This window comes from Nilaparvata lugens, chromosome 1, assembly GCF_014356525.2.
Source record: "Nilaparvata lugens isolate BPH chromosome 1, ASM1435652v1, whole genome shotgun sequence".
NCBI classification, from domain to species: Eukaryota; Metazoa; Arthropoda; class Insecta; order Hemiptera; family Delphacidae; genus Nilaparvata; species Nilaparvata lugens.
The window spans coordinates 11,586,260-11,611,931 of NC_052504.1; the positions used below are offsets into that span (position 1 = coordinate 11,586,260).

Here is a 25,672-nt window from a genome sequence, read left to right on the forward strand (position 1 = left end):
GGGATTTAGCTAAGTTCTAGACTTCAACTGGCTTTAAACTCTGGAGTCAGAAAATTGGCTTTCCAAGTCAGAGTGTTAACGTAGTCGAGGTCTTAAATACACCCTGGAGTTTAGAGATCACGTTAGACTCTGGAGTTTATAATTTCACTGAGTGAAGGGCTTAGTCAAGTCAAGCCCAGGAATTAAATTAGATTCTTGCCTCTTTCCGAGTTAAGGATCAAAAATCGTCATCAAGTCATTTGGATCAATCAATAATAGCATAACGTGAAATGAAATGTTTATTCATTCATGTTTCAAAAGGTTAGGTTTTGCTTTGAATAGGCCTACAAAGAAATCGCAAATATTTTCACAAAATTATTGTTAAAAATTGTTTGGAGAGCATGCTCATTTGAATTAGCCCGCTTCAATCAGCTGTTCTCTGTACTGCTATAATGCCAACAATACAACAGTAAAATATTGAGAATTTCCCACATGATAATTTCTTCAAGTCCTGGACTCAAATAAGTCGAGAAATTAGTAGACCCCAGAGTTTAGAAGATAAACCCGTGGTTCAGAAAGTCGATTTAGACCCGAGCGCTTATTTTAGTCCTGAACTTATAGACCCCGAGCTCGGAAACCGGCCCTTAAAGTCAACTATTGAACCCATTTAATCATTGTATAGTCGCATTATAATGTAATTTATTATAATGTGTTCAAATTGAGTCAGCTGGTGGTTTAAACTAGAATTTTAGTTCATTTTTTGGAGAAAATGATCATTAAAAAATAGTTTTTTTGGATATATATTTGCAGAAGTCTTATTTGAAAATTTACATACGTTTTTACCTTATTATTAAATTTGTTCAATCCAAGTATTGTCAACATTGTTCCTCCTAGTTTGTACGTGAAATTATTGTAACTGAGTAATTTGCCTATTATAATGTAATTTGCCTTGAGGTGGTTAGGGTTGGCTATAAACCTAGCGCCGCAGTGCAGGATGGTTTCTCACAGCTTGGCGATGTTGTCATGTTGTTCTAAATAAATAAATAAATTTGAGATGGGTGTCTGGCTTGGAAGTGTTTCGGCCGCATTGCAGGATGACTGTTAACGGTTGCCGGAAGATCAACAGCTGGGTTTTTTCGTTATTTTTCGTGATAGAGAAATTCTGATTGCAGGTTCGTTCTCAGCGACCCCAAGTTTAGCCTGAAGGCTCAGAATGTCAACAATGTTTTTAAAAATTAAAAATCATCATGAACAGTCATTAATATGGTAGTACACCACGTTTCTGGAAACTTTTTACTGGTGACTGGAGCTATTATTGATTATAGGTAACACAAAGATCAAAATAATCGTGAGAAAGAAAACTGCTGATGAACGCGAATAAGACCGCCACTCCATTGTTCTATTGTCTCGGCTGCTTGGCTGAGCCTGGCTGGAGGGATCAAATAACCGACTGGATTGATCTTTCGTCTGTCCGCTAGGCGGAACCACGCCGACCATTGCTGGGTGGAAGATGTTACTGCGGCCGCTCGCATTCCCACCAACGCTGCTATTATTTGCAGTCTCAGCGCCTAGTCCGAGTCAGACAAGCATCCAGCCTGCACTGCGGAGCTAGGTTAAGAGGAGTTGAGGAGGCCAACTATTTTAAACCTGGGTTAAATTTTAATTTAAACGTAAACTGATTGTAATATAGTCTATTACGTCTAATGTAGTATAGACATAAATTTAAATTTTATTTTAAATTTTAAATTAAAAGTAAACTGATTGTAATACAGTCTATTATGTCTAATGTACTATAGTATAGTTATGTCTAATGTATTATATCTTAGTGTAGTATAGTGTAATACGTCTATTGTGATTAACTTCAAGAGGTAAGGCTTGGCCTAAAAATAACAAGTGTAAGTCCCGGTTACACAAAAGCCGGTTAAATTTTGATCGTGGTTAATTCCACGAAAACCAATCAGAGAAGGCTTTTCTGATTGGTTTTCATGGAATTAATCACCAGTAAAACTTGAGCGGCTTTTGTGCAACCGGCACTGAGTGTTCTAATTTCATTCTACAAAATAATCAATACATTAAATGGTGAGAGAATAATACTGTTAATGGGACATTTAAAAGCACTTGAATATCATTTTCTATATTAGTAGTAATAAATATAATTGATTTTAACCGAACGTAGTGAGGTCTATGTTTTAACTCAGATTTTCTTTCGTCTGTCTGTATGTAACGCGATTACGGCCAAACGCGTTGATAGAATTCGATGAGATTTGGCAGGAACATTCCTTTTTCAACTGCGCGTCGATGTATACACAAGGTGTTTTGAAATTTTGCATTTTAAGGATAATATGAAAAGAAAAGGAATTCCTCCATACTCTGATATAACTATATATCATCTACTCTGAAGATAGGATTAATCAGACTAAAGGAAATGAATAGGGAATTTCTATTGCTTTCTCTCTTAAATAAATGAATCTTTCTCAATTTGAATATGTTAACAATTATTATTGTACCTGAAAAACTGAAAATTTAGTTAAAAAATAACTGATAATTCTGAATAAAAGAAATTGGAGATCAAAGAAATGTGAATAATGTTAAATATTGTCTACAACTAAAATAGTTGATTTATTAATATTAGTTGATTCATTTTTATGATGATAAATATTGTCCACAGAAATAATTAAATGAAAATTGAAAATAAAAATTAATAAATTGATTTTAAATAATTAAATGAACTAAATAATCCTGGAGAAATTATAATATTTTTGACTGAAAAAAAATCTCAAATATTTGAGGATTATTTTCATCAGATGGAAAGATTATCACGGAAATGTATGAATACAAATTCAAACGTGAACTGAGTTTGTTAACATTTCAAACTGGTGACATTAGATACTTGTGGAGAAAACTGCGTGAGGTCTACTGTTCACAGAACTACTAGTATACTTCTATGCTTCCCAAATTTTATAAAATATAAAATTTTAAGAATATTTGTTCTTAGAAACCTATTCTAATGAAGCTCGTAGTGTTCAATATTAACCACACGCGGACTGCGTAGTGCTCAGTTAACTTACTCCATGGAAGTTAGACGCTGTGCTGACCTTTTGCAGATAATTCAATTGAAATCGATTGTCCCGGAGATGATATAGGCTCAATCGAATCTCAGTTGGAAGACTTTGAACTTGAATAACAGTAGCAGGAAGACTCATTCACTAACAGACTCAATCAGTGCAGCTTCACAAATCAAATTGACCTCATTTCTACATTCAAATAGAGTGTCAGCCTCTGTTTTCATGTGCTTCAAAATTCACTCTCAAACTCCAAAAATATTGAGGTGACAATTAGTTGATCCACCAGGGCATACTTTCCCAAATTTTAGGTGGGTTCCGAACCACCGTGGAGTGATTTATTGTTTGAAGTGGAACTGAAATATTTTAGCGGTTTTAGTTTTGAGTTGAGCAGTACAAATCTAAATGTGACAAATCTGCATCTTGAAATGTTATTCAAAACGTATTTATTAAATTAATATAATATATTTAAAATGTATGTTGATACTCACTGTCAGCACTCAAACTTCGGTTTTGCAGGCAGCGCCTAATGTATTATCCTATTATATTAAGCGAGCAATTTCTGTATTTATATATCTGGTTATTTTTATATCTGGCTATTTTTATACCTGGTTATTTTATGTTTAACGGATCTCGAAAACGGCTCTAACGATTTTCACGAAAATTTGAACATAGTAGGTTTATGATATCTGTAGAATTATGACTAATTACTATGATTCATATAATTACTATGATATCATAGTAGGTTTATGAGTTTCGATTGAACTAGGTTTCATCCCTAAAGGTGCGTACAGACTTTCGCTCTGCTCCGCAACCGAACGTCACTCCAGCAGAGCGATTGATGATCGACCGGCGAGCAAGAGTGGTTCGACCGGGGAACGCGAGAAGATGTTCATGATGGGTGCGTGGGCGGAACGACTGTGGTTCGATGGCGGTACGAGACCGGTACGAGGGAGGAGCGTGCTCAGTGCGGGTTGGAAGCGCGAATATGTGTACGCAGCTTAAGAAACTTGCTGAACGACATTATAAGGATAATACATCCTTGGCTGAAACAGCTGTGGATAGTAAAAAAGTGAGTGAGCGAGTGAGTATGTGAAAAATCAAAATATCGCATCCCCGAAATTCCTAAGATGACATATAGCCAGCTGTGGAATATAAACACGATCATTTTAGAGAATTGTGTTCTGTTATCAATAAATAAAAATAACGAGCAAAGGTCGGTGCCCCGATATTTTTGATTAACAGAGTTAATTTTTGTGTATATATTTTAAGGATTGATTATCATTTTGATTAACTTTGTAATAAGGATTATTATTTTCATTGTGTTATTTTTTATAATTATGGCGAAATGAAGTTTGATTTGAAATTTATAAATACACCACATAAATAAAATACTAAAAATGGAAATATTTTGAAAAATATACCAAAATGCCAAGTTGATGTGAGGGAATTGTTGGGAAGCGTATCAGAAATGTTGTCAGTTGTGAATAGTTGTATATTGAGTTTGTGATATATTAGTATTACTATTGATAGATCATGTTAGCAGCCTACGTCGTGGGATGTTTTGTAAACCATTGCTAGGCTTCTCCAGACATGCAATGGATAATCCACTTGTCAACTGATTGATTATGAATAATTCTATAGCAATGGTCTACAAAACATCCCACGGCGTGGGTTGCTTTTCGTGGATTAGCGTGAGTCTACTTTACGGCGGGCCTTAAGCCCATGCACTATGCACGTTTAATGCTAATCTAGGTTTACTAGAATTTAGTATAATACTAGAATTCACATAACGAAGTTAAGTAATTCACTGTTTTAAATTACTCTGTACTAGATAAAAGGTTAGCAATACCATATTCAAATACATTTTTACTACTATATTTATACCGAGCTTCGCTCGTTATTTTTATTTATTGATAAACAGAACACAATTCTCTAAAATGATCGTGTTTATATTTTACAGCTGGCTATACGTCAGCTTATGAATTTCGGAGAAGCGATATTTTGATTTTCCACAGAATCACTCGCTCACTTTTTACTATCTACAGACGACAAAAGTCTCAGCTGTTTCAGCCAAGGATGACTTATCCTTTTAATGTCGTTCAGCAAGTTTTCCCAAGGATGAGACCTAGTGCAATCGAATTTTTATATCATAAACCTACTATGTTCCAAATTTCGTGAAAATCGTTAGAGCCGTTTTCGAGATCCGTTGAACATAAATAACCAGATATAAAAATATAAACAGATATACAGAAATTGCTCACTTAATATAATAGGTTATAGTAGTAAAAATGTAAGTGAATATGATATTCCTGACCTTTTATTTAATATAGGGTAATTCAAATCATAGAACTACATAGCTTCTTTTGATAAGCTACTAAGTTAAGGCTCGTTAAGAAGAATCGATATAACTTGAAAACTAAGGTCTATAACTTATAAGAAATTGTTACTGGACTTTTTTGTTGCAAATTTCATGTAGAATCTATATGGTCTTCAGCTGTTACACCTTTCATGGCACACAGTGCATAATATTTATTATTTGAGTGAAGAGTTATCATACACCTTATTGGTAAAAAACAATTTGAGAAAAGTGAACAAACCTTTCGAGCCATTTCCACTGCAGATAGCGATGGAAGTACATGGAGGATTCGAACTCGTTGAACGGAGTGCCAGCCAGGTAGTTCTTGACGGCCGAGCTGCACTCGTTGAACAGTTCGCGGTTGCCCGACGACAGCCGATCGCGGCATTGCTCCACTACCTCCACACCGAGTATGTCGATCTCGTTTGGGCTCTGCAAATCGCACACAAACTTATCAGATTCTAATCATTTGATTCTAATAATATTGACTATTTGATAGTATGATCACATTGCATGCGAGTGCACATCAGATCATGCAAGAGCCGAGAAACAAAATCTGGGAAGAAACATTGAAACACGTTGTGACTTGTTTAACGTTGTGTAAATAAAGAATTTGATTGATTGACTTGTCTGTAGCTGCTCAAACGGAACAGAACCAGCAAGTGCACGACGCGTTTCTATTGTTCTTTCCAAATTTTGTTTCTCATCTGCGCGCTTGGTTTTGCATGACCAAGCATGCACTTGCACATAAACGCGTCCAATGTGATCATACCCTCACGATGATGTGTTGTTAGTTCTTTAATACCTCATTACCGAGTATGTCGGTCTCGTTTGCACTCTCCAGATACAAACGCACAAAAACAAATTAGATTCCTATAATTACCTGGTTCCAACTATTCCAATCATATTTTACAATGTTACGTTGTAAGAGGTCTCTACTACCTCATCAAGGTATACTACACCGACCGGAATTGGTCTTGGGAACTAGTGATTCTATTGCGAAAAAATTAGAACTTTTTTGTAGAAATTAAAACAAATCAAGTTTTATTCCAAGACAAAAATTCAAAATAATAATCTATATAAAGAAAATAATTTGCATGGATAATAATATGGATGATGGATAATTGACATATAATTTAAAAATTATAATGCATTGATAAACCAACCATTGAATGAAGAGAATCTTTTCTGCAAACAGGAGTGAAAAAAAATTATTGATTTCGAACTAGAAACATGTGATAATCGTACGCAGGCTTGCACCCTAGAAGGTACAATATGTATTCCAAGATAATATAGCAAAATAAAAATTTGTTAAATAAAAAAAAATCATGAACGGTTTGGGTCTCAGGATCCCCATCCAATGAAGGGGATCTGTTTAATATTAGTTGATATTCTGAGACTAAATTATATATTGGAATACTTGAATAGCTAAGACCTAGTAGTCTGGGACGTTACAATCTTCAGTCTGCTAGCACCGCCTGGTTCATGGGTACGAGTCCCACTGTTCGATCCTATTGGCTATTTCAACACTTACGATTGTCAATGGGAAGAGAAAGTTCCAAAGTTTTTTTAATACCTTACAAGTGTTCGCCTCTACCAGCAACTCTGCACGATCTGCGGAACCGTACCACTGCTGCCGTGCACTCAATAACACCAGATAAGCTTTCTCGCGTGTGGGACGAGTTTGGCTACCGCGTAGATTTTGCCGTGCAGCAGCCGGAGGCCATATTGAACACTTGTAAGGTATAAAAAAAAACGTTGAAGCTTTCTCTTTCCATTGGTATAAAGATTGTCCAGTTTGCATTTTTACTTTAATAAATACCAAGTTTTGAAAATAGGTCCATCATTTAGAATAACCATGTATTATCAAACCTCGATTGGTACAAAAAAATACTCGAATTTATCAACTAAAATTCTTACATCTTTCTGCATGTAACGCTGGAATAACGCCACCGCCATATCCGCTCTCTTTTCATCTTGTGCAACCTCGTATTGCTCCTGCAAAACAATTATTATTAAATATCAATCATGAAAATTAGGAGTTTCAATCTTCTAGTAAATGTGGTTAAGATTATTCATTACTTTTTAATTAAATTACAGAATCATATGAATTATAAGGACTGACAACGGTTTTCAATAAATATCATTGTTAAATTTTTTATTGGACATCAAATTAAATTCTCATACATTTCTTAAATCCTCATATTCTTTCCTCAATTAATTTTAATTGCTGTAAAAGATGGTTTAGTTTTTAAAGATGATTGTTTCTTGATTCATTCCGATCTGCGATGTATCAACACACTTTTTTCTATTTATTTCATACGACATCTTAAATGCTAAACATATATGAACAAGGTATATTGAGAAATAAGTCATTATAGAAAGAGTTGAATTTATTTATCCTCAATTACATTCTAAATTCAATGATAAAACGAGAATTCAGAGGTAAGATAGAAGTTCTGTAAATAAATTTGTAGACTGGTCTTTTTACTAGTTTATTAATAACAAAAAATAAGAGAAGAATTGTACTCTTAAGAAGCTCTACTTTCTTGAAGAATTCTACATTTATTCAGACCAATTACAATGTTCTCATTATTGCATAAAGCGTTTTGAAATTTAATTAAGCATAATTATTTAATAAATTAAATTCTTGTATCAACTACTTGGAGAATAACATAACCTATCTATCTATAATATAATAAAGGAAAGATTGGCTTGTACACGTATGGAAAAGGAAAGTCATCACGTCTGAACTACTGCACTGATTAACTTGAAATTTTGCATATAACTTGATTTTTGATTCACCGCGAATGGTTATACTCCTTATATTAAATTCTTCAAGATTTCAGTAGGTCAAGTTTTCAGTTTGTCAAGTTTTTAATTAGACCCTTGCTGAGCACGGGTTACCTGCTAGTTAATAATATAGCCCACGGCCATAGGACATGGCCACTTCAGGAAACATCTTCACACAATCGGACTCAGAAATGAAAGTCAGATGTGTAGGTTTTGTAATCAGTCCTAAGAGACTGCCAAGCATAGGCTATCATACTGGATTGCGAACGACTAGGGACTAGGAGAAGGGTTGCAAACAACCAGGTAATGAATGGAATGTTAATATAGGAAAAAACTTTTGGCTTTTGTAAAGGACACAGATAATGGTTTGCCCAACTAACATAATTGAAACTCACAATAAGCTTCGGTTGACGTGTGAGGTTCCTTGAACCTTTGGATCCTTGAATCCGTCCCTTCAAAAACATAGCACAATAATACGTGAATTTATTCCCTACTTTCTTGAAGAATTTTATACGTTCTCAGACCAACTTGAATGTCCTCATTGTTGCACAAAGCGTCTTAAAATATAATTATTCATAATTATTGAATAAAGGAAATTCTTGTATCAACTACTTGAGAATAAGATTTATTATTCTAAAAATAAAAGAGATGAACTTACGATCGAGTCAAGGAACACATTGTACTTGTGGTAGGCATATTTGTAGTTTTCACAGAACTGTCTGAAAAGCAGTCTTCCGATTGGCTGTTGATCAACAATGTAGCTGTATTTTACATCTGTAATAGAAAAAAATTAACTAACAATTCTATTAATTAATTAGTAATTTTAAAATTGCGTAAAAATTCTCACACAATTTTTTTTTTATTGCAATAAAGATACAGTGAATTATTTGAATGTAAGTAACAATTATTCTATTTACAGACAGACTTTTCAAATGATTCTTATACCTTTTCAATAGTACGAGTACGTTTCCCATCTCTTTCCCCTTTTCCTCTTTTGTCCTCTCTCTCTTCAAGGGTTGTGTGGCAGAGAGGACCTAGTGTCCTAACTCCGCCCTTAATAAAGAAAATTAATCAATCAATCAATCTTTCATATTCACCTCATTGATGCTTTCTTTCTCTTTCCTTTTCTTACATGTGATTTTTCCTTGACAGTTCATTATTATTTTATTCATGTAATATTAACAACTCCTAATTGCGCACAGGTTGCTTCAAAGTACCTAGGTGGTATGATTGAGTAATTTTTTAAAGTTCTATTCTGTAATTTATGATATAAGAATCTGAATAAAATTTTATTTAATTAAGACTGCATATAATTGATTATTTCAGTTGTATAAATGAAGTGGGAGTTGTTTGGAGGCTGGCTTTTTAAACCAGACTCTGCGGGATTGAATCACACCAGATATTTTTATCGGGTCACTCCAGTGTTTCGGATGGACAAGTTGAGTCGTCGGTCTCGGCTGCCTGAGAGCAGCCGTCAAGTCATGTAAGAGGCCCTGAAATTGATCATGTGCGACCTGAAAACTCTGACGCTATGCCTAGACCAGCCTGCTGATTCGTCATTTATTGAATTATATACATTAGATATGCTTCTTCATTTGGACAGAGGTAGGCAATGTAGAAATCATCCACTAATTTGCATTAGGCCTGCATATTTTTAATCAGCAAAATTGAACCACATCAAGGACACACGCGAACGTTAAAAATAAGTCGGCTAGTTGCATAATTAATGACAGGACTATTGCAAAAGCGTATGTAATCTAATCTGAAAAGTGTGTATTCCAATGTGAAGGATAGTTAATATTTTTCATAAACGCCCATGATTATTAATAGTACAACAGAAGCTATGAACGAATTATAATAACTATTGATTGATTAATTATGAAGAGGTTTATTAATAGCTAATATACAATCAAAAAGAAATTGATGAGGGGTTGTGTGAGAATTAAAATTTAGAAATACTATACGTTAACAATAAATAAGATATTGTAAAACATAGAAATGAAAGACAGAATAGAAAAATAAATATGGGAATACTTTCAAGAGACTCGGAACTTGTATTTTTCGAAAATGATCGACAATAATGCCATTCATAATGACTGTAAGTAATCTTCGATTGATTGATGAGATAAAATAGTTTACTATTTTAAGATGAAACAAAACTTCAAATTGAAGCATTCATACATGAGATTCTGTAGCCTACTTGATGAAGTACAATCGATTTGTCAAAAACCAATTATTTAGAAAAACTTAATTAATGAGTGAACTAAAGAGTTCTGAACAGATCAACTTATTGTCATGTTTATTGAAAATTAATGTTTTGCTCAATCCGATAAAAGAAAAAAACGATTTGTAGAATCTGAAATAATACTAATACTACTCATAAATAATCATAATGTCAGCATGTAGAAGTAATCATACCTATTTTATTTTTAAGATCAATACATTGTGATATGTGTGGGAATTGAAGAATTTTTTTCCATTTTTTACTCTTCCCTTTGTTACTATCTGCTCCACCTGGAAAAATATAATTTTAATTAGTAATAATGCAATTTAATATTGATTTTAATTGAGGTATAGTTATATTGATTGAGGGGACAGTATAACTTAGCCTAGAAGGAAAACTTTCTTCTTGCCCAAAAAATTATAGATTTTTGCGTTGTAAATGGTAATTTGGTATTCAAAAAATCTTAAGCTTTTAGTAGGTGCAATTCCATTAATATGTCTTAACATACAAACGCTGCAGTTTCGCGATAAATTTTGAAAGGATAGTGAATACAGGTCTAACACTGTACGAGGTAAAATCGGTGATGCTTGTCTGTCGATTTGAATAATCCAATCTTCTTAAACTATTGCAGAAAGTAATTTTAGTGAAAAGAAATTTTCAACATAATTTTTTATGATGCCCAGTGAGTTTTTACATAATTTTTATGAATTCTCTGTGAGTTATGAATGAGTTGTATTAATAATTTTTTTACACACTTTACGACTTATTATTGAACTTTTCAAAATTTTTTAGCAAGTTGCAGGAGAGAAAACCTTCAACTCAGCCTTAGACAAGACTTTTAGGCCGAGACCCTTATATTAGGTGTTTTTTCAAGCGCCAACCTAATCAGCCAATCGAAGAGCTTCCTGCCCTGCCGATTCTGAAAATGCCTAATATGGTCTCGCCCTTACTCATAAGTAGTAAGGGTAACCAAACAAATAGGCTAATCAATTTACCATGTAATTCTCAAAAACATAACTTCAACAAAAATGGCATTAACACTAGAGAAAAAAACTTGGGGTTGCGCTTAGGATAGGCTAGTATTAATTAAACTTGAAAAATACCATACCTTCAAATAGAACTTTTAAAAAATTAACTATTTTGAAAGAAAAATGGAAAAATATGCGAATATATTAATTTGACTTGGACTAATATCATTGCCTGATAGGGTTACGGTACGGTTTGTAATACCTAACCTATTCATGGGTTCTTCATAGGTGTATGTAATTGGGCTGCAGTTATTCATGGAAAGTTAAAAACTATCCATGATGTGCATAATTGAATTTTCAGCAATGAGAATGCAATCAACGATAAAATTGAATGACTATTTCAAAATTATAGAAGATTCTCTTAAAACTACCATATCGTTACTTCTTTGTTATAGGGGGTTACTTTTGAAATCAATTTAAATGTGACAGTGGGATGCATTCAAAAGTTGAATAAAATTTATTATTTATTAATAGAAGTCTCAAAAACGCAGAATTTAAATGTGTAATTACAGGTATTAACCACATGTATTGAACTGACCATGCCATGCATTGGTACAACGGATAACCTAAACTCACGCTAGAGTAAATGGTAATTATGACTTAAAATTAATAAATGCAAGGTTATTTTTAATCAAGCTCTTATGGATGGTTCAATATACACTTGAAAATAGTAAAATCTCATTATTTGTAGCCCATCCAGGCCTTCATCCTAGTCTTTTAAATGCGTGAGTATTGATTTCTCCAGGTCAACTAAATCTTTGGCTGAATTTGAGAATATTTACAGAAATATAGTCACATACCTTCTCTTGCTTTTAAATAAACTGTGTTTGCAACAATATTCTCCAATTCCATGAGTTCCAGTTTGCTCGATTTCCCGTCTCCCGGGCCGAAGTCGACCCTTTCCCATGAAAGATGTTTACTTCGTTATAGATCAAAACGGACGGGGTGTGGTGGAGTGGAAAAATGGCGAATTTAGGTGGATCCTTTTCGAAGAGCTTGCTTCTGAGCACAGAAACCAGTGAACATAATCAATTCGTTCAGTTATTAAAAAATGCTGTAGACTAAGAGGAATAATGGATAACACGAGGATAAAATGGATTAACACAGAACATTGACAAGCATTACAGCAACTGACAGTTTGTCGTCCGCTAGGATACTTTCCATGGCCTATTAAATCATTATCATCTGTGTTAATTCCTCTCTTCCTCGTATCGTACTCTGCAAGCATTGCATTGTGCTCTCTCCGTCTACTCTTCTACTCTTCTACTCTTCTCTACTCTGAGCACAGCATCCACTCCAAACGAAACTTTGCAAACATTTTTTTTAATTCATTCAATCAACTTCTGAATTCAGAGGCAGCTTGCTACTGAAATAACATGGTGGGAAATATTGTTCTGACCTTCTGGAAATTTAAAATATTTTTTTTTGTAACTGTACCTACATTCATTGATAATATATTTTTTAATTAATTGATAAGATAGGTATACAGATGAGTTACAGTAACCTACTGTATAAGTTTATTTATTTTTTTGTACATAAATAGTTATTCTACACCCTTCCTTGAATGGTACACATTTTTTTAATTAAATTATTTAGGTAGGCCTTCTTATAAATGAATATTATTGATTATTTGTAGACTAATGTTTTGAAAATTAATGCAGATGAATCTGCATTTTTTAAAGAACCTCTCTTCAATAATAAATTAATACTTTTGAATAATTATTTAGCTTATATGATAAAATTGATTTAAGTTATTACCTAATGAACTTATATAGATGAGAATAAATAAATAAAATAATAGAAAGAAGATTGTAGGTATTTTAAAAATTTATTTGCTGATGAATACGATTTATTAAAGAACCAATAAATTATCTTATATCCTAAAATTAGTGTAGGTATCCTCTATTTTCTTCGTTTAAAATTTCGATTAATAATGAAAATTTTAGAAGTGAACTTCCTGTGCTCCGCAATAATTAAAAATTGCAATAATAAGACATTGTTAAATTTCTTAAAATTAAAAATTCTTAACAAAAAATATGTTTTTACATTTTTAATTTTTAAATCCATATAAAGGATAACACCAATCACTAATTAGGCTCTTCAACCTATCTAGATTATATCAACAGAAATAAAATTTATCATAATTTTATATGAGCCTATTTTAATAATAAAGTAAACTTTCAATATTTTAAGCAATTTTTAATACCAGTATGCATTTTCAATTATTATCCATCATGATAGCTAGTTTTGTTCAAATAAGAATATAATAAATAAATTGAAATTCCTAAATAAGTGAATTATCATTTCTAATTGCATGTATAGAGTTGGGGATGTCTATAAACATTTTTGACGTGATTTTTTTCTGCTCAATTAAGTTATTACCAATCTTACTGAGATGTAGATAACTAATCATGAGTAGATTTTGTTTGTGATGGGGTAATAAGTTGAGATCAAAAATATAAAAATATCCAAGCCCTTGTGCAGGATTTGAGCCCACGACCATAGGCTGAGCGAAAAAGTAGGTACTGAATTTGCCATATCAATTTTCACATATTCACCATATCAATTTGAAGACTTTCTTAATCTCATGTATATTTATAACGCAGAGTTTGCACATAAAGAATAATATGCTGTTTACAATATTATTCAGATTACGGTATCATAATTCTAATGTCCTATTTTTGATGACAATTTGAAGGAATTTTTGCTTTCGATCATGATTCCGAAATTTTCTACTTCTCACGTTTAGCTGAATAATATCTCTCAATATCGAATATAAAAATTTAATTTTTAGTATTTACACACGTAAATAGGCCTACTATAATGCTTATATAGGTCTACCGTACTTCGTACATTCAGGCCCGGTTGCACAACAGCCGGTTAAATTTTAACTGTGATTAATTTCACGAGAACCAATCAGAGAAGGCGTTTTTGAAAAGACAGCATCTCTGATTGGTTCTCGTGGAATTAATCACGGTTAAAATTTAACCGGCTGTTGTGCAACCGGCACAAAATCTTCTAATATAAAGCATAATAATTTATGAAAACAGGTATTTTCATTCGCAGCAGATATAGAATATAGATTATGAAGTTACTGTAAGTTTTATAATAGGTATCTAATTTCCTAATTACCGTATAGTAAAAGTTTACTTTTTCAGGATATGTAGCCTATACACTAGCCCTGCAGTGAGCATAGTGAAGGCATATAAATTGAAATCATCCCAGCAAGATAGGAAAAACATTTGAATACCATATTCAAATTAAAAAAAAAATTGTAGTTGTAAGTTTATTTGGTTCAGTATCTCAAATTTGAACATGATTATGATACATGATTTCAAAGAATTTCGAATTTACACTATTATTTTTACATTTTTCATAGCAAACTCTGAGAATTAAAACCTATATTAATAATTTTACTTTCTAAATAATAGTAAGTATCGTATCTTCAGAATTATCAAAAATTTCATCGAACATTTCAATTTATTGCTTTTGATACGCAATCAACGTTTTAAAAGATACAGAACACGATCTACGTAGCAAAAGGAAATATTACCTACATCTATTGAGAAGAAGTTGAATATAGAGTTCACATGCACTTAGATTAAGATCAATTTGAAAAATTATTTATTTTTCTAATGAGTACACTAATGAATTTATCTTGATTTTCCACCAATTTTCAACAGGTCATTCCTCTCTCACGAAAATGGTGGCACGCGTGAAAAGTGTATTGATTTTCCGACAAGCCCTTATCACCCGCTCGTCCGTTCAAGTGCCCTTTGACGGTTAGGTTTTCTTGTTTACAAATTCAAAAGTACCTATAATACCTATAATTTTGATTTTAATTCATCAGTTCACGAAGAGTTGATGGAAATCATACCTAGAATATATAGCAAATTAAGTTTCATGTCTTCCAGTTGAACTCTGTCAACTTGCAACTTTGTTAGCCTTTACTTGTGATTATATAGCTTTACACAATTCGAATTGTATCGAACGAAACTAAAGGAGACAATATGGATTATTCAAATCGGGTGAATATAGACCAGCCGAAATGGGATCAATCCCAATACATAGGAAGAGCAAAACATTTTTTCAATACAACAAACCCTCTGAATATTTTTGCAACACCAGAACAGCTTGATCGAGCGAAAGAAATTGTAACAAAATACAGGTAACATTTTCAAAATATTTATCGAAATTTAAATTTTAAAAAAAATAATCAAAAAATGTATAAAAATGATATTCTGAATAGGCTACTCATTATTGAAAGTACTTAGCATTAATTGAAATGTATCCTACACTTTATTACCGGTTTATTCTTGTATATAGTAACAGTGGTACGGTATAGTGTCCAGAAAAAGATTAAATAATTTTGGGGAACGTGTAAAGCTGACAATATGATATATTGAACCTCTGCTAATCTGTTGATTATCTTATAACTTACTGGCACCTTTATCCTCATATCCTATATATTATTTAATGGTTTTATTATAGGTATGAAAAAGAAAATGAAAAAGATTTTATTCATCCAAAAACCAGTTCAATAACAGGAAAATCTGTTTCTTATCATCGAAACATAGAAATGTACAGTAATAATGATGTAACAAAATGATAAGGTTCTTTAATAAGAATGAATAAAACAAAAAACGCCCCGAGGCCTAGCCTGTGTGGGGTGGGGTGAAGGTATGTTTTGACGTTGATTTCAATTTCAAGCTCTGTTTTATTATAGTTCCTATTTACATAGTATCTCTCCAATTACATTTACCGTACAAAAGATATACTAAAATATATATACAGTATAACATGTCCCGAAACATAATTTACACTTTTTAGAAGACAGCATGAATAACCATCAGAGTATACAATATATTTTTGTAAATAATAGGTCTAAAATGTATTCTTTTCTACTTAATAATATTTCTACACAAAGTTTTCTTCTCCTTATTGTGTTTTGAATTTTCGATAATTCCATTGCTCTAAAAACCAAGATTGTAGTCCTACATTCTACATAATGGACCCCAATCCCACCATTACAGCTATACAGATTGTTTGAATAAATGGTTGGTAATAAATATACTTATTCATTCATTTCATCGAGGATTTGAAATTTTAGGCTCATCTAGTACACTAACAAATTTCCAAGTACCGTACGGTACCGTATTAAAAGGTGGTGATAAAATACATTCTATTAAAATTTGTTGCAATCTTATTAGAATTATTGTATTTTTTCTCCTATCAGTGATCGAGTACCGTATGTGCAATCGCCTTAAAAAGTATGTGATTTCCCGATGTAATAAGAGTGGAATATTCTTCACTTTCACTTTTCTTTTGAATAGTTCCCTTCACTTTATAAAGGATGATCAGATTATATCATTTGATAAGAATTATCATATTTAACTCCTGAGAATGATAGAATTCATCAGCCAAATTTTTGAGTGTGTGTCATGTCACTCGAAGACATTGATAAATTATTATTAATTTGAATAAACTCAATTTCAATCAATTTGAATATTTTTTCTACAAATCAGATCCGGCCAATCACTTCCGGATGGGACGTCGATGGACGATGTTTGGACAGCCAAGCATTTGTACGACTCAGCATTTCACCCAGACACCGGTGAGAAGATGTTTGTTCTGGGACGTATGTCGGCGCAGGTACCGTGCAATATGATGATCAATGCTGGCATGATGACGTTTTACAAGTAAGTCACTTGAATAAGATACTTTTGTAGGGATAATGTTTTGCAATGTAGATGTTTGATAGATGTTCTGTAGGTATAGATGTTTTGCAATTATAATTTAATTCAAACATCATATTCAAATTTATTGTATACTAGCCGTCAGGCTCGCTTCGCTCGCCATATCCGTCTAGCCAGGAGGCCCCCTGGACCCCCGACTGGATTGTCCAAGAATAAGATCAGCAGGCTCACTTCGCTCGCCTGAATTTTTTCATTTTTATCATATATTAGGACAATCCAGTCGGGGGTCCAGACTAAACGTCTGGCTAAACAGATATGGCGAGCGAAGCGAGCCTGACGGCTAGTAATATAATATTCCCAAGATTGAAGTAGCAGTGCCCAATCAATTTTTCCGCGATAAATGCATTTAAATCTTCAACTTGGGGCCAACCTAACAAAATCAGCTCAACTTAATGCCAACCTGACAAAATTATTAATTTAGTTGCCAGTTAACAACTGTTTCGAAGAGGTACTCTATCTAGATTATAGTTCTATAGTAACATATGATATGGAAATTTCAATTCTAATTAAGAGATTGGGAGAAGAAGAATATACATGCTAAAAGACGAACTTTAAACCCTTAAAAACAACCCTTAGAGTTGAAATATTGCCAAAAGATTTCTTAGTGCGCCTCTAAAGGGCCAACTAAACATACTGTACCTACCAAAATTTGAACATTTTTGGTCCGGTAGATTTTTAGTTATGCGAGTGAGTGAGTGAGTGAGTGAGTGAGTGAGTGCCATTTCGCTTTTATATATATAGATAAACACACGTTACAATTTTAAATAATACAATACAAGAAATAATATCAAAAACATATAAAAATAAGCCCCGAGAAGGTCAGTGTGAGGATTTAAAATATAAAATAAATAATAATGATCAAATATAAATGATAAACATAAGAAATAATAAAACGTCTTAGCCAGACATAGGTAGATAAAACAAAATTTCTATAATATGAAAAGGAAAAAATAATAATGAATATACCTAGATAATATTATGTTGTGCAGCAGCCGTGCAGACTTGATCCTATTTTGAATTCGAACAAACATTTTGATTGAATAATTACATATTTGTTGGAGTTTTAAATTTTTGATGAGAGTGATGCCCACATAAGATCCAGGCTCATGTGAGGGTGAAGGAAAATAAAATATATTATAATGAAAGACGAAGGTTCATAATGTTCGTAAAATTCCTAATTTTTTCCTGAAGGGTGTTGTCTACATACGATCCAGGCAAGGGTGAAGGGAAGGAGTATTATGAAAGATGAATGGACTTATGGAGTTTTAGGGTATGATCACATTGGATGCGTGTATGCCCAAGTGCATATCAAACCATGCATGAGCCGAGAAGCAAAATCTTAAAAGAGCCATTGAAACACGATAAAACAATCAGTATATTATTATACTGAAGCTTTCTGAGTACATTTTTAGATTATTATCTGCATGATATGTCAATAGAAGTTTGTCATAAAGGAAGATATATTGATAATAAAATAATACATTGAAGAAGGCAATGTTGAGAGTTGTCTGTAGCTTCTCACACTGAACGCAACCAGCATCTGCTCGCATCCAGTGTTATCATACCCTTAAATAGGTACTAACCCGCAAGAAAGCTATTTTGAATTTTATAACTGGTGAATATCATCTTTAGATATCATAATTTAAATAAGAATCTTTATTAGAATAGACATTATTGTTAACAATGCATCGATAAAAGTCAAAAATAGGTACTAGATAATACATATATTAATACAATTAATAGATACAAATAATATTAGCCTACAAATATTTGGTCCAGTCAATTACATAAAATTCATAAAAATCTTGAAGAATTTTTTAGATGTAAATAAATTTAAACTCATTGAAAGTATACGCAAAAGCGATAAAGGAATGTGGGTTTTATCCTACTGGATTTCTTCCAAACCTTTAAAAAAAAATTTTGTGAAGAATAATTCAATCGATAAGTAATTGAAAAACATATGAATATGTACGGTTAACTAAGCCGTATATAGTGTCGATGGTACTATTTTCTACCTTATAGAACAATGTTTATCATCAAGAATTATTAGTTCTCCAGAGGATGATGTAAAATCAATGATTAGGATATAATGATTATTATTATTACTGGAACATTAATTAATTGATTCATCACTTGCTATTCTTCAGAACAAACATGGGTGTCATATTTTGGCAGTGGATCAACCAGTCTTTCAACGCTTTAGTCAATTATACAAACAGAAGTGGAGATTCAGAAATAAGTGTCAAGTAAGTGGAATATCACTCCTTAATTTATTCATTACATACTATACTATTTAAAATATTGAATTATTTTTTGAACAATAAATTCCATGTTTATGAGAAATGCAGATATTTTGAAGTAAATCTCAATTGAGAGGTCTACCTCTCATATATCAAATATGAGTAACATACCTCTATAATGTTGATGAAATTATCTGTTTCATAGCTATAGCCTACTATAGGCTACTATTCAATAAAATAATCTGAAACTAAGTTTTCCTTCAAATGTTTCCTTATAAATGAAAGTGTTTTTCTATACAATGGAAAACAGATTTGATAGAAACTTGGGAATTTTTGGATGATAATTGAGTGAAATTATTATTTTTCTTATTCTGCAGTGAGGTGGGAATGTCTTATCTTCTTGCTACAACTGGTGCTCTAGTTACAGCTCTTACTCTCAATAAGCAAGTTAAGGTAAGGAATAATTATTTCATTAAAATATCAATCAAAACTTAAGATTAACTATACTATGATAAAATATTAATATTTTTTAATTATCAAGCATTTTTAGTCTACTTTTTAGCTTCTTTGTTGCAAAGACATAATTCTTATTAAAAGTCAAAGAATATAAATTATGTTTTATCGTGCTCAATGTTTTGAAACTGCTTCTTGGAGAGGAAGTCCTCACTTTTCATTATTTCCTCCGATTAATAATCAAACTACAGTTTTGAAAAACAAATCAATTCAATGAGTTGAAATCAGTTTTACGTACGGTACGATAGGTAGATAATACGGTAATCATATTACACTTCTTGTGTAAAGTGAAAGGAGCTCTTGTGCACTATAGAGAAAACTTGGCCTTTGGAAAGTTTGCTTTCATAAATTTTAACATGATCACTCAAGCCAGGTTTATACCAGAGTTGTCAATAACTGAGATTTCAATTACGGTAATTTAGGCAATTTGTTGCCAATTTTTTAAAAAGCACAGCAACATTTAGCTTGTTAAAATCAACTTGAAAATGACTTAAGTTAGGGTCGAAACTAGTCGTTGAAATATTATTTTAAAGTTTTTAATAATAAAAAGTACTAGAAGGTTTTTATAATTATTGTTTTTATTAATTCAACTTGTTTTATATACAGAAATAATTGACAACTTTTTTGAAAAAAACTTTTTGTTAAGATCATTCTATTGAAAACTCTGGTGTAAACATGACTTGAGATTTTAAAAATTCAGATTTAGATTTCAAAAATACTGTATTGCATTTTATTGTTTCAGAATGCACCTCCTCTGATTGGTCGGCTGGTGCCATTCACTGCAGTTGCAGCTGCTAATTGTATCAACATTCCATTCATGAGAAGAAAGTCAGAAAAATATAATATTTATCAATTCATTTTATTTTAAAATTATAATTTTACTACAATTCACACTGAAAACTGTCTTTTAGCAGGAAACTTCTAACTGTGTTTATTTTCATTGGATAAAAACTTGACATTTTCACAAGACTTAGAGGCTTCATTATTAGCAGCTATATAGACTGATGCAAGCGATTGATAATGATATGAAACATCCAAAAAATGTTGGTAAAAGTTACACTATGAACAGGGATATTGTAGAATTAACACTTGGCACAGAGATGTTGTGGAATTTCTCCATAATATTAAGGTGAAATGAAAATATATTTGTCAATTCCAATTATGGACTATGTTTGAATTATACGGAATATATTTTCATTTCACATTGATATTGTAGAATTTCTCCATATTAAGGTGAAATTAAAGCAATATTGCCAGTTCCACATAATTTATTTGAGCCAAACTAAAGTTTCAATGTATAGGCCCACTTGAGGCAACATCATTAGTGGTATATTTGTTCATTAGAACCGGTTGGTTTAAACTGGCAATATCGCTTCTATCACTTCTTAATCTTTTTTTACAATTTGAAGTCTTTAAATTCAATATGGATCTTAATTAAGATACCGTACTGTTTAATTGTCCTATTTACTTGTCTCTGGTACTACATAGAGACGAAATCTTCCTCTATTGAATAAAACCACAATAATATGATAGACGAATAATCATATGGTATCTTGAGCTATAGTACGTGTTTCATCTCTATTATAATACCTAGTAGGCTATATTACATATTTCATTAACATGGTTTTATTGATAGGTACTATTTGATACAAAACCTAGGTTTCAATGCTCAAGTCACTTGAATCAGTTGCATTTTCAGTAAGTAAACTTATAGGTTTAGTATCAATAAAACTATTTAAGTAAGTTTAATATAAAATCACATTATATAGTCTTTTCATTTCATTCTGGAGCTTTTCTATAGATATTGACATCAAATCTCCAATAATTAATCAGCTTCTTAGATTTTGTTAATTATTTAATTAAACCTATCAATTTCTTCATCTAACTTCTTTGAAGAACTACAAATGTTTTGAAATTTCTTACAAGTGAATACTTCACTAACGCTATACTTGGAAAATGTTACTGTTCATGAAAATTTTGGACCAACTGAATAATAACTATTCGAGCTGAACCTGATATGTTCTCTCAATATAGACTAAATTTATTATGATTTGTAACTTAATTTCTTGAATTAATAGATTCAAATGAATTGTTTGATTGTCTGTCTAGGGAGTTGACAGATGGTGTTCCAGTTGTGGATGCCAACAACAACAGAATTGGATTGTCGAAGGTCGCCGCCAAAGAGGGAATAGCTCAGGTTGTTTTCAGTCGGGTGATGATGGCTGTACCACCACTTGGTAGGCCTAGCTCAATATTTCTATTGATAAATATTTCCATTGATTCTGTCTCAAGCAGTATTTTTGGGAGGCCGCAGCTTTGGTAGGGCCGTATCGAAGTTATTTCATGATAAATATTTTCGGTGTGTCTTTCGAAAATTCCACGCGGTGTGAGTAAAATTTACTCAAGGTTACCGGTACCCTTCTATATGGTTGAAATTATTCTAGCCAATTTAACAGAAGTCAGAATTAAACAAATACATTATTATAAAACGAGAATCCAAAGTTGAATTATGTAAACCATCCCAAAGACTTCTGCTACTGCAAATATTGACCACAGGATAAACAGAAAGCTAGAAGGAAATTCTAGAAAAATATCTTGAAACTCCAACCTGAAGGGAATAATTTTATGTAACAAAAAAGTTCTTTTGAGACATAATCAAATACTATTATCTTAATAATCTGAGCAAAAAAGTGGAATGAATTATTTAATGGTGTTGCTGATTCGTTCTTTCCTCGTCTAATGTAAAACATCTTCATTTAAATTGAAATTTACAAAAATTACAAGATCAGAAAAACACAAGATATCTGGAATCTCTCTCATCTTAAAGACTACCTACACAAACTAGGAAGCATCAAATTGATAGTGTTTACACTGATCCATATTTTATATGAAAACTCAAAAATGGAAATTGTTCAACATCTCTAGCATTTAGTGAAGAATTTAAAACATACCTATAATGTTTCACATCCATAGTATATAATATAAAATATTACTTTATCATGAATATGGTATGAATTGAATGATTGCTCTATGATTATAAACAAAAATAGTTAATGGAAGTAATGTAGGGTAAACCAGCCCACGTTGGGACACCAAAATTCAAACAGCTATAACTTGGACAAAAATAGAAAAAGTCTACATTTTTTAATTTTATATTTATTGTATTTGCTTACACTTTCATCCTTGAGGATGGCAACTGCATTGATTATCAATTGATTTTTTTATTGCAAAAAGAATTTTTTGATGAGTCTCCCAACGTGGGCTTAAGATCGGCACACGATGGGACATCCCTTGCCCAGGTTGGGATATTGAATTAAAATAAGCAATTCATTATTTCTGTTAATTTATAACATTTTATTATAATTATTGATAGTATAAATACATTTTTTGAATTTTTTTTAGTAAAAGCTAAGACTAAAAGTCATTTGCACAAAGTGTGTTTGAAATGGCTACCTCTAAAGGTACATTACAGGCTATAATCATATATCATATTTATTTCATTGATATGTAGCCTACATTGAGTAAAATAAAATTCAGAAGCAATGCTCATTGTTATAATATGAGCATATATCATGATTGCAGTGTCCCAATGTGGGCAGATGGTCATGGCTTTGTTTTAGACAGAATAACTGGATTAAAAATGAAAAAACAATAATGTTCTATATATAGTATCCATAGTATCCATTAGTAGTCAAAGTATCCATAAAATAATACAGAATGCATATTAGCGGTGAGTCATACCTTAAATGATAAATGTTCAAAGTAAAAATTAAGATTCCTCTCCTCAAAAAAAAACTTTGAGGTTACAAAAACATATTTTTAATTTTTTCTTAAAAACGGCTGGTGCTACATCTGAAATTATTATGCCTGTAATTAAGGCTATAAAACATCGCAGTTGTTGCCAACCTCATACTTACCAATTACCCATAACTTGAAGTGTCCCAACGTGGGCTGGTTTACCCTACAATAAATCTTATCATCTATAAATGTAATCTACACCTGCCAATTTAACAGTTTTCTTATAAATTTTGTTCCAGTAATACCACCTATAATCATGAACACTTTAGAAAAGAGAGGGATCTTTGCGAGATATCCAAAACTTCCTGGTCCCATGAATCTAGTACTTTGTGGTTTTATACTGACATTTGCCACACCAATGTGTTGCGCCATCTTCTCTCAGAGGGCCGCAATTCCATTGAGTCGATTGGAAGATTCTTTGCAGGTTTGTATAACTAGAATCAATACCGTACCGTAGTTTATATTCTTAATCAACATTCCTAATATGGGCCTAACGGATTTTTGATTTTTGACTCTATATGATGCATTTTTTTACAGTCACAACATCATATTAAATGTAGGCCTACTACTACTAATTTCCATGTTTAATGTTGTGGGTATGAATTCCTAAACATTCTTCGAAAAAAATATAAAGTAAATATGAAAATCAATATGAATATGGGTAAAGTAGAAAAGGAAGAAACATTTTGGAAGGCTGATCAATAAGGAACCAATAAAATGTATGATAAGACTTGGTGAAGAAAAAAGATCACATGCAGGAGTACGGTTATACTCTAAACGCTGTTAAAATAATGAATGCAATACTGTAGTATAACAACCGGCGCAATTGTTTGTGGAGATGCAAAATCAAAAGTTGATGAAAATAATACCGTAAGTTTTTCATCATCTTCCATAGCTCCTTGTTGAGATTAAGAATTTTTAAAATAAAATATGAAAATAATATTACCATTTATGAAGTATTTTCGGGGCTACTCTATACTTTGATTATTGATTTAATAATATTTTATTTCAATGGCACGACATTTTTCAATACATTTATGTCATCTTGAAGTATCAATAAAAAATCGAGAACAAAAGGGGACTTGATAGATAATTAATTGGAAGCTTTTACCATTTGATATAAAATTCTCTGAGAGTATAAGGTAATAATTATTCGAGTAGTATTCTGAGAGTAAGATAATAATAATTAATTCAAGTGTATGATGAAGTTTTAATTGTGGTAGATAATTATTCAATCAAGTTAACTATTATAATATTATAGAATACAATATACCTATAATTTTATTTGATTGCAGGAAGCAGCCAAGAAACTAGATCCAAACACAACAACCGCTTATTATAACAAAGGTTTATAAATGCAACAAAAGATCGATTTTAATAATATTTGATCATATCAGTCAATTACAAGAAATGAAATTTCAAATTATAACACAAATTTTATGAATATTAAGATCTATGAATCATGCCCAATACATGAAAATTACACTGTAAGCATATACTCATACACTAGTAATGTACAGGTATGCTATTAATATTGACATCTAGGTGCAGTAGTAAACTATCCCTCGGTGTAACAATGTTACATTTTTTGTTGGAAAATAACAATGGAGATTCATCAATTTAATTTGATATATCGATGTATTGTTGTCCTATAAATAATAATTGTTGAAAGAAATGCATTTTTCAATAAAATACCATTAAATATGTGAACTGCTTAAACTTTATAGAATGAAACAATAGTTTTTGTAAGTAGTATAGGACTAGACTACTTAGATGCAGATTGTATGTTTTCCATTGTAAATATTTGTTTTCCATTGTAGATATATGTTTTACATTGTAGTTGTTGACACAGAATGAGATTAAAATTCTCTAGTTCACTTTTTTGTTCAATCAATTTATAAATTAAAAAAAACATGAGAA

At 31.8% G+C, this 25,672-nt stretch overlaps 2 protein-coding genes across 2 annotated transcripts in view; one reads left to right on the forward strand and one right to left on the reverse strand.

Annotated features, from left to right (window-relative positions):
* Positions 1-12,702, reverse strand: part of LOC111045485 (G protein-coupled receptor kinase 5) — a 32,617-nt gene extending 19,915 nt beyond the window's left edge. The window contains exons 1-5 of the mRNA XM_039429962.1: positions 12,246-12,702; positions 10,612-10,707; positions 8,852-8,967; positions 7,321-7,398; positions 5,642-5,832 (exon numbers count right to left, since the gene is read on the reverse strand). Of these exons, the coding sequence (XP_039285896.1) occupies positions 5,642-5,832; positions 7,321-7,398; positions 8,852-8,967; positions 10,612-10,707; positions 12,246-12,297 (533 nt within the window). The 5' untranslated portion in view covers positions 12,298-12,702. The remainder of the gene's footprint in view (positions 1-5,641; positions 5,833-7,320; positions 7,399-8,851; positions 8,968-10,611; positions 10,708-12,245) is intronic.
* A 2,459-nt stretch (positions 12,703-15,161) lies between these two features.
* On the forward strand, positions 15,162-25,664 carry LOC111045635 (sideroflexin-1-3). Its single transcript, XM_022331089.2, has 8 exons — positions 15,162-15,613; positions 16,971-17,144; positions 19,349-19,447; positions 19,819-19,894; positions 20,697-20,782; positions 22,064-22,191; positions 23,992-24,176; positions 25,048-25,664. Exons 1-8 carry the CDS (start codon positions 15,456-15,458, stop codon positions 25,105-25,107), a joined length of 966 nt encoding a protein of 321 aa, XP_022186781.2. The 5' UTR covers positions 15,162-15,455; the 3' UTR covers positions 25,108-25,664.
* Positions 25,665-25,672: the final 8 nt, after the last annotated feature.

Coding starts and splice junctions, on each gene's coding strand:
- LOC111045635 (XM_022331089.2), top strand. CDS start 15,456: ATGGATTATTCAAATCGGGTGAATATAGACCAGCCGAAATGGGATCAA. Junction 17,145..19,348: donor GGCATGATGACGTTTTACAA/GTAAGTCACTTG, acceptor GCTATTCTTCAG/AACAAACATGGGTGTCATAT. Junction 19,448..19,818: donor GATTCAGAAATAAGTGTCAA/GTAAGTGGAATA, acceptor CTTATTCTGCAG/TGAGGTGGGAATGTCTTATC.